Source organism: Chiloscyllium plagiosum, chromosome 2, assembly GCF_004010195.1.
Source record: "Chiloscyllium plagiosum isolate BGI_BamShark_2017 chromosome 2, ASM401019v2, whole genome shotgun sequence".
In the NCBI taxonomy this organism is placed as follows: domain Eukaryota; kingdom Metazoa; phylum Chordata; class Chondrichthyes; order Orectolobiformes; family Hemiscylliidae; genus Chiloscyllium; species Chiloscyllium plagiosum.
This window is the reverse complement of record NC_057711.1, coordinates 35,055,679-35,068,619: the sequence shown is the minus strand read 5'-3', so window position 1 is coordinate 35,068,619 and position 12,941 is coordinate 35,055,679. Positions and strand designations below refer to the sequence as shown.

General features: G+C 39.2%; 1 protein-coding gene across 3 annotated transcripts in view; it reads right to left on the bottom strand.

Moving 5' to 3' along the window:
* LOC122558645 (soluble lamin-associated protein of 75 kDa-like) overlaps positions 1 to 12,941 on the bottom strand; it is a 108,859-nt gene that overhangs the window by 56,611 nt on the left and 39,307 nt on the right. For all 3 annotated transcript variants that reach the window (XM_043707446.1, XM_043707458.1, XM_043707454.1), the window contains exons 2-4: positions 8,762 to 8,901; positions 4,941 to 5,040; positions 3,930 to 4,015 (exon numbers count right to left, since the gene is read on the bottom strand). In XM_043707446.1, the coding sequence (XP_043563381.1) occupies positions 3,930 to 4,015; positions 4,941 to 5,040; positions 8,762 to 8,896 (321 nt within the window). In that variant the 5' untranslated portion in view covers positions 8,897 to 8,901. The remainder of the gene's footprint in view (positions 1 to 3,929; positions 4,016 to 4,940; positions 5,041 to 8,761; positions 8,902 to 12,941) is intronic.

Here is a 12,941-nt window from a genome sequence, read left to right as displayed (position 1 = left end):
GAGAGAAAGAGAGAAAGAGAGAAAGAGAGAAAGAGAGAAAGAGAGAGAAAAAAAACAGAAAAAAGGAGAGAAAGGAGAGAAAAAGAGAAAAAAGAAAAAGAGAAAAAAGGAGAAAAAAAATGGAGAAAAAAAGAGAAAAGAAGGAAGAACGAGAAAGAAAGGGTGATGGTTTAACCTGAGGGTCACCACGAGGGGAGTGGTTGAGAGGAAGAAGAATCCTCCATGCTAACCTCAACCTATATGGAAAATGCACCCATGCTGTTGGCAATGCTCTGCACCCCAAACCAGCCATCCAGCCAAATGAGCTAAACACATCACTGCCAGTTGAAGCAGTAGTAGGAGAAGGTGCAGATAAGTTAGAGTCAAGTGTATGTATGAATGGAAATTCATCCAGGAACATGTTGCTGATTTCTCTGTGGACTAGTGACCAGTTAGATATAGACGACAAAGGCCTTCTGCTACTAACAACTAGGTGATCGGTTCCCAGGTAGCTGAACAGTTTTGGGTTGTGAACAAGATAGTGAGAAGCTATTAGATCTCCCATCAGCTCAGGAGCTCTCCATGTTCTCTGCAGTAAAAGCGACTTTGAACCTAAAAGAAAACCAGGTTCAAGTTTCCTGCTCTAAATTGTGGTTAATAACTAATAAGAAGATCCTGATCAGTATGAACCAGCCACCTTGTACCACCTACAGATCAGTGAAAGCATTCCAGTTAAGGAAGCGTTGGAAAGGCAAACAGGAGAAATGAAAGATGTTTATGAAAAAAGACTGGCAGCAAACATAAAAGGAAATCCTAAATTAATTTATAAGCATATCATGAGTACAAAATGGTTGTAAAAGAAGTAGGGTCAATTTGGAACTAAAAAGAGAAGTTACACTTTGAAATACTGTTAATTGAATACTGCGCATTTGTCTTTACCTAGGAGGCAGCTGCACAGATCCAGTGACAGAGCAAGAAACTCAGTTATTGGAAGGGTTTAAAATTGGTAAGGAGAACGTATTAAGTAAGCTGCAACAGTACTTAAAGTTGATAAGGCATCAGGACTGGAATAAGTGCTTCAAGAGTATTGAAGGATGACAGGGGTGTGAAAATTGAATATGCACTGATATTAATCTTTCAAACGTCCAGGAGGATGGTGCCAGAGTAATTCAGAATTGCAAATATTGTGCCCTTGTTCAAAAAGAATATAAAAGATTGGTCCAACAGGATTGGTGTGCAATTGCTGGACCAGTCAGTTTAACTTCAGTGGCAGGGAGACTTCTCAAAACAATGATGTGGGACAGAACGAATAGTCACATGGAAAAACACAGTTTGATTTGGAAGAGTCAACACAAAGGGAAAGATCATGTCTACATATCTTGGGAGGTTTCTTGAAGAGCTAATAGAGAAGGTTAATGAGGAAAATGCTGTTGTTATGATGTACATGGAATGCCAAAAGCTGGTCATTATAATGCTACACAACAGACTTATGAGCAAAATTATAGAATAAAAAGAACAGAAGCAACATAGATAGAAAATTGACTGAGGGAAGGAAACAAAGTAATATTTTTGAGGCTACAGGAAGTCTGCAGTGGAGTATCAAAAGGCTTAATATTGGGATCTTTTATTTATAAGGAAAAACAATGATCCATTTATTGGAGTACAGGGACAATTTCAAAGTTTGCAGACAGCATAAAAATTTGGGAGAACTGTACATTGAGTGTAAAACTTCAAAAAGACATTGACACGTTGATGGAGAGGGTGGATAGATGGCAGATACACTTCGGTGCAAAGAACATGGAGTGACAGTATAAAATCATGGGTACTATTTGAAAGTGTCAGGAGCAGAGAGACCTGGATGTATTTGAACAGAAGTCATTAAAAGATGACGGGTCAGGGAGAAGGAGCTGTTATTAAAGTGCACAGTATTCAAAAATAGGGGCACAGAGTACAAAAGCAGGGGGTATATGATGAACTTATACAAGATATTAGTTAGGCCTCAGCTGGGAGTATGATGTATAATTATGGGCACCACATTTTAGGAAGGATATACAAAAAGAGGTTTGCAGGAATGGCCGCAGGGACAAAGGAAGATTGGACAAATAGGGACTGTACGTTTTTGGAGAGGGGATGGCTAAAATGAGATTTAATAGAGGTGTTCAAAATCATGAGGGGTCAGGACAGAGTGGATAGAAAGAAAGTCTTCCTCTTCAATGGATCAAGATCCTGACGGCTGAGTTAAAAAGTGTTTTGTAAAAGAAGCAGGTGTGAAGTAATAAAAAGCTTTTTCACAAAGTGACTTGTTAGAGTCTGGAATGAATTGCCTGAATGTGTGGTGGAAGGAGGTTCAATTGAGCCATCTAAATGGGTATCAGATGATTATTTAAATATAAAACATGTGCAAGGGTTACAAGGAAAAACTATGAGATTGGTACTGGTTTAAAATACAGTATTCAGAGCTGGTGCATGCACACTGGGCTGAATGGCCTCCTTCTGCACGGTAACAATTCTGAGATTCTTTTTAAACTTTTACACTAACCAAAACTCCTACACCATGGTTAGACTTTAATCTGTCCTCAAGTGGGCACTTATTACTGTTGGAATCAATCCATAGCTATTCTCAGTTCCCATCAGCCGGTTTCATTTTCCCTTTCTCAGCTAGCTAACTTCCAATCCCCAATTGAATTTTACAGTAAAGGTTACTCTGAAGATTTCTCTCTCTAACCAATGAGAGGCAAATCTTCACCTCAATCTGCATAAATTTGATCTCTTCAAATTTTAGCAAAAGGTCCTATCCACCTTATGTGGTGAAAATTAAAGACAGCATGTTCTCAGTTTCAGAAGTAGGACTGGCTGCCTCAAACCCATTGCTTTCTCTCTCTCTCAGATTCTTGAAAGTTCCTTTATCTGAGTTTGAGGAAAAACTAAAACTGCAATCTGATACAGCAATGACTCATTGTAGACTCTTGCCTTTCATTGCCCATTTTCATGGTTGCACAAATCATATGCACCTTGCATCTGGCTAGAAATGCTAATCTGTGGTGCTCGAGATCTCTCCCCAACTCCATTCTATCTTGGAATTAAACAGACAGTTTAAAGTAATAACAGTTTATAAAACTTTACATGCCTAGCACCACCTTAAAAGTAGAAAAGCAGAGATGTCTTGCTGCAATTGTACAGGGTATTGGTAAGACCATGCCTCGAGTATTATGTGCAGTTTTGGTCTCCTCATCTGCAGAAAGAAGTTCAAGCTATGGAGGGAGTGTAACAAAGGTGTACCAGACTGATTCCTGAGATGGCAGGACCGACCAACTGGGAAGGGTCTGGAATGGTTAAGACGATATTCATGGGAGTTTAGAAGAGTAAGGGAGGACCTCTTAGAAATAGACTCTCATAGAAACCTCTGAAATTCTAACAGGTTTAGACAGAGTAGATTCTGGAGGATGATCTGGATGACCAGACAACAGGGATTATAGGTGAAGGATAAGGGGAAGGCTTTTTAGAACTGAGATGAGGAGAACTATCTTCATCCAGAGTGTGCTGAGCCTGTGGAATTCCCTGCTACAGGAAGCTGCTCAGGCCACAAAACATTAAAAGCTGGATGATCAGCCAATATCATATTAAGTGGTGGAACAGGCTCAAAGGGCCAAATGGCCTACTCCTGCTATTATATTCTATGTTTCCATGATTAGAACTTAACTATTTACCCATGAGTCATCACAGAAGTTTTTGCCACTGTACACAGTGATGATGAACATTTTATACCCTCTACCCAAGAAGGCTCCTGGATCCCACTTTAACATTGAACCACCTTGTTGTCAGGCAGTATTCAGGACAGGTCACAGTACCCCCTTCATGTCTCCATATCATTCTAAATGAGATAGTTCCAAAACATAATCTTATACCGTTATGTTTATATTTAAAAATGAAGAGTGAAAATGTTAATTCACCTGCTGGGGCCCCTGACGGGAGGACTCAGCTGTTTTGATGATGTCATCAGTTGCCCACCATCTATCCAGAAGGTATAATGCCACAGCTTGAAAAGGAAAACAAGAGGTAGATGTTCAGCTTCATCACAACCTTCCTCTACACACACACACAATGCAAAGGAATTTGGAAAGCAAGGACACATGATTAATAATTCAGTAAAGTCTTAGCTCATAGATGATGGGGTAGACAGTCATATCATTAGCTTATGGTAAGAATGCAGCATAGATTTAACAGAGCAATATTTAAACTCCAAGAATTCATTTACAAGGAGGGAATTACACAAACTGGAATTGTGTTGTCCAGAATTTAGAAGTTTAAAGAGCCAATTCAAAGCTAAGTTTTTCAAATATTAAGGATAATGGCAAAGCGAGGATAAAAGATAAATTTTGGTTAGGTAGTCAAAGACCAGGCAATGTTCGAGGCAGGTTCTTCAGGAGCGATTTCCGGAAACATCACTACACATAAACGGATAGTAGAAGTCAAAACTCTGTTTTGTAAACAGCAGCTGATGATACTTTTAAAATGTAACAATTGATGCGAGATTGGTAATTCTTTTAAGCTCTAAGTGTTAAAATTAACCACCTTTTCCTCGCAGACGTTAACTCACAAATCAGCTTTAATCTCTGTGAATGATGACAGACTTGAGGAAATAAAAAGGACTGTTCCCATTTCCCATTTACTACATTTACCAGAAGTGGTGCAATTCAGATACATTTCGCTGAAAAGGAGTTTAGTCCAACATCCGAACCATTCTATAGACCCAATAACAACATACAGAGGGAAACTCAGAAACTTGTAGAAGTAAGCAAAGACAATTGAAATTCTTTGATTATCAAAGTGATCGATGCTTTTAGCAAACTATACTGAACTACAAACATGTGCTCAGTTTAATGATCAGGATGGACACAATGTGCAAAATTAGTCAACGCCTTCTTAACTAGTAATTCACATTCGAAAAATATGGCACCAACCTGTGAACTGATTTTCAGGAGCAAACAGAGCCAGAACTTTATAAGTCGTATCGCCACCATAAAGTGGAACAAAAGCAACAGAGGACAGGCTAACTGGAATCTGTTTCAGAAACATACATTAATCAGTGGAAAATCAGTGACTTGAATGTGTGATCCATAATCCAAACAGTAGGATTGACATGAAAAGCAATAAAATATGAGCATTATTTTTTCTCACCACACCGTTGTTGCTCACTAATTCAGTATGTTTATCAGAATCCATTTCTTCTCCTGTTGAATACTTTCCACGGAGACAGGATTGGAATTTAAGTCGAATAAGTCTGATAAGAATTTGTTAGGATCAGGTTAGGAATTTGTATTACAGCCTGGAAAATGCAGAAACTAAAAAGGAATATATAATGGGCTGGGCTATAAAAGCAATGTCTGACCTGCATCCACTCAGGTATGGGTTGGCTTAAAAAGCAGGGGGGGGACCAGTGTTTCTCATTCCACATCTTTGCCCAAGCAAGTAATACACAGCCATTTGTTTCTTTGCATTTCTCTCTGACAACAGCTCAGATTCTTTCCTACTCAATTTTACTAACAGCAAGTGATTTGTTAATAATAAGAGCAGCAAAAAAGCAGTAAATATGTTGAAGTAGAAGTAGTAAGCATTGGAAACATGAAGCTGGTGGGCAAGTAGCGAAATGTAACATAACATGATGTTCCCATCTGTGGCCTTCTATCAAAACTGGGAAAAGATAGTAATGAGTCAGGTTTTGAGCAAGATCTTTCCGGCTTTCAGTTCAACTGGAAAATTTCAACTTTACTTCCAATTTCCTACTTTCTGTTGCCTTCACGTGATCTTGTGACTTGTCTTATCCTTTTGATCTCTTGATTTCTGGGGATAGGCTACTAACCTACAAGTCCGCAGTCTCCAGAAGTAGCTTGACTACACTTTCTCACACTCTCCGTCCGGAAAAGGACTCTGTTCCATTTTCCCAGTTCTGCTGCTACGTGCTTAAATCCTGGTGTGGGATTTGAACTCGGAACTTTGGGACTCACGAGTGCAACTGACCAAGCTACCCTGACAGAATGGGCGGATAGGAGAGAGGGCAGGAGAGAGTAAAATGGTACCCCTTCCCTTTTCAGCACTCTGAAAGGATAATTACTTCCTCAATACTCTGGTCTCCTCGGATAATCAACCCATTACCCTCTTCTGTTTCCATTGCACATTTCCATGCAAACACTGGAGATGTGACACTCTTTTACCTCCTCCTTTCTCACCAAGGCCCTAAACATTTCTTCTAGATGATAGATATTTCTCTGTACCTCTTTCAAAATGTAGTCTACTGTATTTACTACCCACAATGCAATCTCTTACTCAAGGGAGCCCAAACATTGACTGGGGAATCACTTTGTGAAACACCTTTGTTCAGCTGGCAAATGCCTCTGGTGGCCCTTCATCATAATTCCCCCGTTCCTCCAATTCTGACCACTCTGTCCTCAGCCTTCTTCAATATATCAATGATGCTCTGAACAAACTCCAGGAACATCACCATATCTTTCGATTGGGCCAGTTGGTAAAATTCTTGGCATTGCGAGAGTATTTCACTGTTGAAGGTGCCATCTTTTAATGAGACGTTAAGAAGTCTGTCTGCTTTGCTGGACATAAAAGCTCCCATGTTATTACTTGAAGAACAGTACAGATGAGATCCCTGGTGTCTCACCAATATTTATCCTTCAGCCAACATCAGAAAAACAGATGAAATACTCATTGTCCCATTGCTGATTGCAGGAGCTTGCTGTAAACAAAGTGGTTGCCATGTTTCATATATTATAACACTGACTAGACTTCAACAAAAATTAATTGACTGCAAGATACTTTGACGTGTCTGATTATATAAAGTGCTTTCTATATGCAAATTTATTCCCCCACGATTTCATGTGTTTACTCAAGTATCTAACTTTTCCCAGTTTTGCTGAAATGTCTAAGACTTGAAATGCTAACTTTGTTTCTCTTTCCACATATGCTGCGAGACCTGAATATTCCAATTATTCATGCTTTTCTTTTGAATTTATAGCATCTGCAGGACTGTGCTTATGTGATTTCACAGAACAAAACTGGCATAGGCAGGTGAACAAACCACCTTCACAGAAATCATCTGTGCTTCATCCATCTAACCGTTATAAACAAGTACCTTACAAGTGAGGAACATCATAGCCAAGCTCAATTCTTCCCTCACGTACACCTTTTCTCTAGTCAAGACCAACTAATGCAAGATCGGGGATCAAACCTGGGAATTTCCAGTTCATTTTTTTTTTAAAACTTTACTGCACTTGTTTACAGAACGTGGGCTCACTGGCTGGGCCAGGATTTATTGCCCATTCCTAACTGGCCAGAGTGCAGTTAAGAGGGACAGTGAGGTCTGCAGATGCTGGAGATCAGAGTTGAGAGTGTGTTGGAAAAGTAGAGCAGGTCAGGCAGCATCCGAGGAGCTGGAAAATCGATGTTTCAGGCCAGAGCTCCTTTTCCTGACGAAGGGCTCTGGCCCAAAACGTCGATTCTCCTGCTTCTCGGATGCTGAGCTTTTCCAGCAACACACTCTCCACACAGTGCAGTTAAGAGTCAGAGTCAGAGTCAGAGTCAATCACATTACTGCGAGTCTGGAGTCATATGCAAGCAAAGATGACATTAGTGAACCAGATGGATTTTTACAGTCATCAACTGTGGTTGCATCATCATCATACAGCCAGCTCTTTATTCTAGATTTTAATAAATTCAAATTTTACATCTGTCATGGTGGAATTCAAACCCATGTCCCACGAACATGGAGTTCTATATTGCTGGTCCACCACCTTCCCAAATGTATTAATGCAGCAACTATTAAAACGTACTTCCACACTGGACCAAAATTGGGGTTGCTAAAATAATCTCTATTAAAAATTGCATACGAAACAAGGGTCCATAAACATGAATTTTAAAAAAAAAGAATTTCTTTCTGTAGTAAACAAACCATATTTTTGACATGGATGTTTAGGTATTGGCTGCAATGCCCTTGAGAGTGGAGTATTCAGTGAATACACATACTGTGAATCAGAATACTTACTCAGATTGCCTACATTCCTATTAAACCACCTTACAAGGTAGATTCGTTACCAACTACAATTTAATACAGTACAAACCAAAAAGAAACTGCTCGAAGTAATATAGGAGAAAGTGAGGACTGCAGATGCTGGAGATCAGTCAAGAGTGTGGTGCTGGAAAAGCAAGTAGGTCAGGCAGCATCAGAGGAGCAGGAGAGTTGACGTTTTGTTCATAAACCCTCCATCAGGAATCCTGCTCCTCGAATGCTGCCTGCTCTAAGTAATATGTGGTGTTTACATCTAAATGGTAAAAGCTACACGAGAAAGCAAGTTTCAGGGTGTTATATTGCAGCACACTGAAAAATGGAATTTATCACGTTTACTTATACAGATCCTTTTCAAATTAATGCACTAGGTACTCTCTGTGGTCTGTGTTTGATTTACCAGAAAAAAAAAGTCACATATTAAATTATACTAGTAACATGCTCTAGCTTTCTGTATCAATGCAATACTTTTACTTAAAGTTTTTAGTTAACGGTGCTGCCATGGAACCATACTATAAATTAAAAACACAATAATAATAAAAAAAGGGCAGTACATTGAAATGTCACATTACAATAATATTTAGACCATGTTCTACATAATATCATGTAAGCACTTTTGGCTATAGTCGGGTGGGGGTTCACTGCACAGAATTTGTGTGATGATTTCGTTTCGCACCAGAAAGCCTGGAGTAGATGCGCTGAGCGTCCTACCTTCCTTCTGTTGGGTAGGGTAAAATATTCCAGCTTCTCGGGGTCACCGTACAGAAGATTAGACATGTATTCCTCAGCTGAATGCTCAATGTCTTCATGCTCCAACTCAGCAAGCAAATCCACAGGGAATGCCATCCCCACTAAAGGGAATCAAATTAATATCAATTAAAATAGAAAATTCTTTTGCTGTGCATCTCCAAATTGAAATTGCAGTACATCAGCCATTTCATGTTAGGATTTAAGGAGATTCTTGTAGAAAGGTTTAGTTGCCATTGTAATGGCATTTCTTGCTAATTCATTCATCGGTCCATGCACGATTTGCTATTTTTGTTAATACTGTTCGGTTTGAGCAGTGCCAAATCAAGCAAAATACTTTCCTTTCTTAAATTACATTTCATTTCAAATCATTCACTGACATTTTGGAAAAGATTTGAAGAAATTTCTTTACAGGTCCAATATATTCATCATAAAAGTCAAATTACTTTATAATACTTCAAAAGGAAATGTAACTCAACACTGCTGTTCTGCTAGTATCCATCTGCTCAGAAATAACTCCACTTGACTCTATTGAAACAGTAAGCTGCTCAATAATCTATGCATGCTGGCTCAATGAGATCATGGCTGATCTGATAATGATCGACTCCACTTTTCTGCCTTTCCCCCATATGCCTCGATTCCCTTACTGATCAAAAATCTGCCATTCTCAGCCTCAAATATCCGTAACGATCCAGTCTTGCCAACCCTCCCCTGTAAAGAATTTCACAGATTCACAACCCTCAAAAGAAATTCCTCCTCATCTCTGTCGTAAACGTGCAACCCTTTATTCCAAGATTGCATCCTCTGGTCCTATACTCTCCCACAGGGGAAACAAAAATTATGCATCTAGCTTTTCAAGATCCCAAGAATCTTATGTTTTAATAAGGTCACTGCTCATTCTTCTATATCCCAAAGGGTACAAGCGTAATTTACTCAATGTCTCCTCAATGGTCTGATCCACCATATCTGTTATCAGCCTAGTGAATTTTCTCTAGACTGCCTCTAACGCGAGTGTATGTTTCTGCAGATAAGGGGCCCAAAGCTATGCACAGTATTCCAACTGTGGGCCAACTAAAATCTTGGATAATTTTAGCAAACCTTCTCTATTTTCACACTCCATTCCCTTTAAATCAAAGGCCAATATTCCAATTGCCTTCCTGATTACCCACTGACCAGGGTGCAAGCTTTTTGAGATTTATGGACAAGGACTCCCAAATCCCACTGTTCTCTACCTTTCTGCAGTCTTTCTCCAATCAAATTGGTTTTCAGGTCCTCTATACATCCTGCTAAAGTGAAAAACCTTGTGTCTCCCTACATTATATTCCATCTGCAATTTTTGTCAACTCACCTTACCTGTCCATATCCTTCTTCAGACTTTGTCATCCTCACCACCCATTTGAGTGTTGAGGTCTGTTAGTTATTTAGGTGTTCGACAATACATTTAATTGTCTAACTTTTCTTGTTTAATTATTTTACTTAATTTTATTGGAACCACCCAAAGTCTCAGATTTAAATGGAGAGTTTAAGAGACACCCAGTGAGAAAATTCAAATTTTCTGGGCAATTTCTTCAAAATGTGATACAATGAGGAGTCCACAGGGTCCCCAGGCATAACTCTTATCTATACTGGGATAACAGCTGTCTGACTAGCGAAAAACCTGGAACGATAGATTGCATTTTGTTTTGAAGGTAAGTATATTTAAGACTGAGATAGATAGGTTCTTGAGTATCAAAGGGATCAAAGGTTACAAGGAGAAAGCAGGAGAATGGAGATGAGAAACTTATCAGCCATGATTGAATGGCAGAGCAGACTCGATGGGCCAAATGGCCTAATTTGTGCTCCTAGGTCTTATGGATCTAGTAGCTGCAGGATTTCAGTCTTTCAGGACATAGCTGTAGGAGTTTTAGCTTTCGTGCATGTAATTTCATTTTCTTTAGAACCTCCAAGTAAACAAAATAAGGATGGCAAATAATGTGCCAGGACAAAGCTTACTAACTACAGAAGTGGAAAATTATCAGATTTATAGCTAAAAAGGTCCATCTGCATTTCCAATATTTAGCTTTTCAAATAAAAAAGTGAAGTTAACATACTTCCCAGAAAGCAGCATTCTCACCATTTTGTTAATTGTTTACTTTCGATACTACTCAAGTGTAGGCATGTATTTTAATTTTGTGTCCAAGTTCCCCTTGTAATTGCCCATTGTAATAAGTAAAGATTTCAACTCCTGTTGCATTCAAACTAAAAAGGATAAATCTGAAGTCTCATGAAAGGCATTGATATGATTGTAAGTGGGCCGTATTAGGTCTTATTTATTATAGTAGTTACAGATTCACGGAATGACTCCTATGAATAGTGCAAAAACTGCATTATTTTAGATTTTTAGCATCTGCAGTAAGACAGGAGAATGCTGGAGATACTCAAAAGATTTTGCAGCATCTGTAGAGACACAAGCAGGTCACTGGGTCTTTGAAATATTTGGGAAAAAGTCATTAATCTGAAACACTAACTCCATTTCACTCTCTGCTGATACTAGCAGATCTTCAGTATTCTCTATTTTCAATCACCTCCAGATTTGCAATAAGCAAGTATTTTTAAGTAAAGAGCAGTCAAAGTCTCTTGTCTACAGAATGCGAGCATTTTGTTTTGTGGAAATGCAGCAAAAGGCTGCATTCTTTATCTGCTTAACAAACCCAGTCAGAAGATGCATTATGTACTATCTTTAAAGTCACACTGAACTGATTAGATACTATGGAATAACCTCTTTAGCAAAGCATTCGCCTATGGAAAACCCAGAGCACAACGTCACATCAGCACATCTGGACAAATTAACATACACACACAAACTGGATTCTTGCTACGTTGTGAAGGGTAGTGGTTATTTTACATATTCAAGGATTTGATAACAGTGTCAGAAAACAATGACAAAGTAAAGAATATATGGGACTAAAAAGCTTAAACATTAAACCATTGAAAGACATCCCCACAATCACTCATACCAAATTCAGGAAGTTAACTCCAAACCTTACTCCAGTCAGAAGTGGTCAATCATTAGAGGCATCCAGGGAATCTGGACTACCTCAGCTTTCTGCTGGTTAATGTGTCTGCACCAGCTCTCTGAACATTTTGCATTTGAACTAAACTCCTACTTTTTTCTCATAACCCTGCACGTTAGATTGTTATTTGGACTTGACTTCTATTGCCATCGGAAATTCTGTGAATACAGTTTCGGAATTTTGCTGCCCCCTCCACTAATTACCTGCATATTGACCGGGAGAGCAGCAACATTCCCCTTTATAACTACTAGATGATGTCTCCACCTCTAATTTCCTTGCAGGTTTGTTCTTCTACATCCTTCCCATCCTCCCAGAGCTAAGGAGTAAGACCGGTGCAATGACATTGGTTGGCGGTTGATAGATTACACCAACCAATGTCATTGCACCGGTCTTACTCCTTAGCTCTCATCAACTCAATTCTCTCCTTGAACCCGCTGAAGCATCCTCTTTCTCCAGTACTGAAAAGCTCTACTTAATCAAGAACCATCAAGCTTTTTCCTTTTTTCTCCTTTTCTATCTTTTCTGAACATCTTAATATTTACCACTTCCATAGCCAGGTGGTAAAGCATCATAATTCCAATGGCAACCTGTGCATGTAACTCTCCAACATTACTTACTGTGCTGCATGTATTCACATATATTCACAAGTGTGCAGTGTAAGCCTGATTTGGATTCCATTATTTTGTCCCTTACTCTGACTCCCTATATCAACTCACTGTGCATTATTCTATTGTTATCTGCTCTCCCAGCACTTTTAATGTATTACTCTAAAATTCTCTCGATTCCCAAATCCCTGGTGATTCCTAGACACTGAATTAGTTTAAACCATCCCCAAAGGCCTAGCAAAAGGGCCTCACAACAAACTCAGGACTGGCTCTGCTCAGAGGCAGGTCATTCAGCTTGTGTTGGTGCCATCTGCCCCAGAGCCAGTCCAAGTGTCCTGGGAATCTAAAATCTGATCTCCCTTGAATGAGACATTATATTAATCCAGGAATTGCTATATCCGAGGTTCTGCTTGATAGTTTTCTATTCATCTCCCCAAATTCCAATTGCAAGGTCACGTCCCCTTCTTAACGACATCATTTGTACAA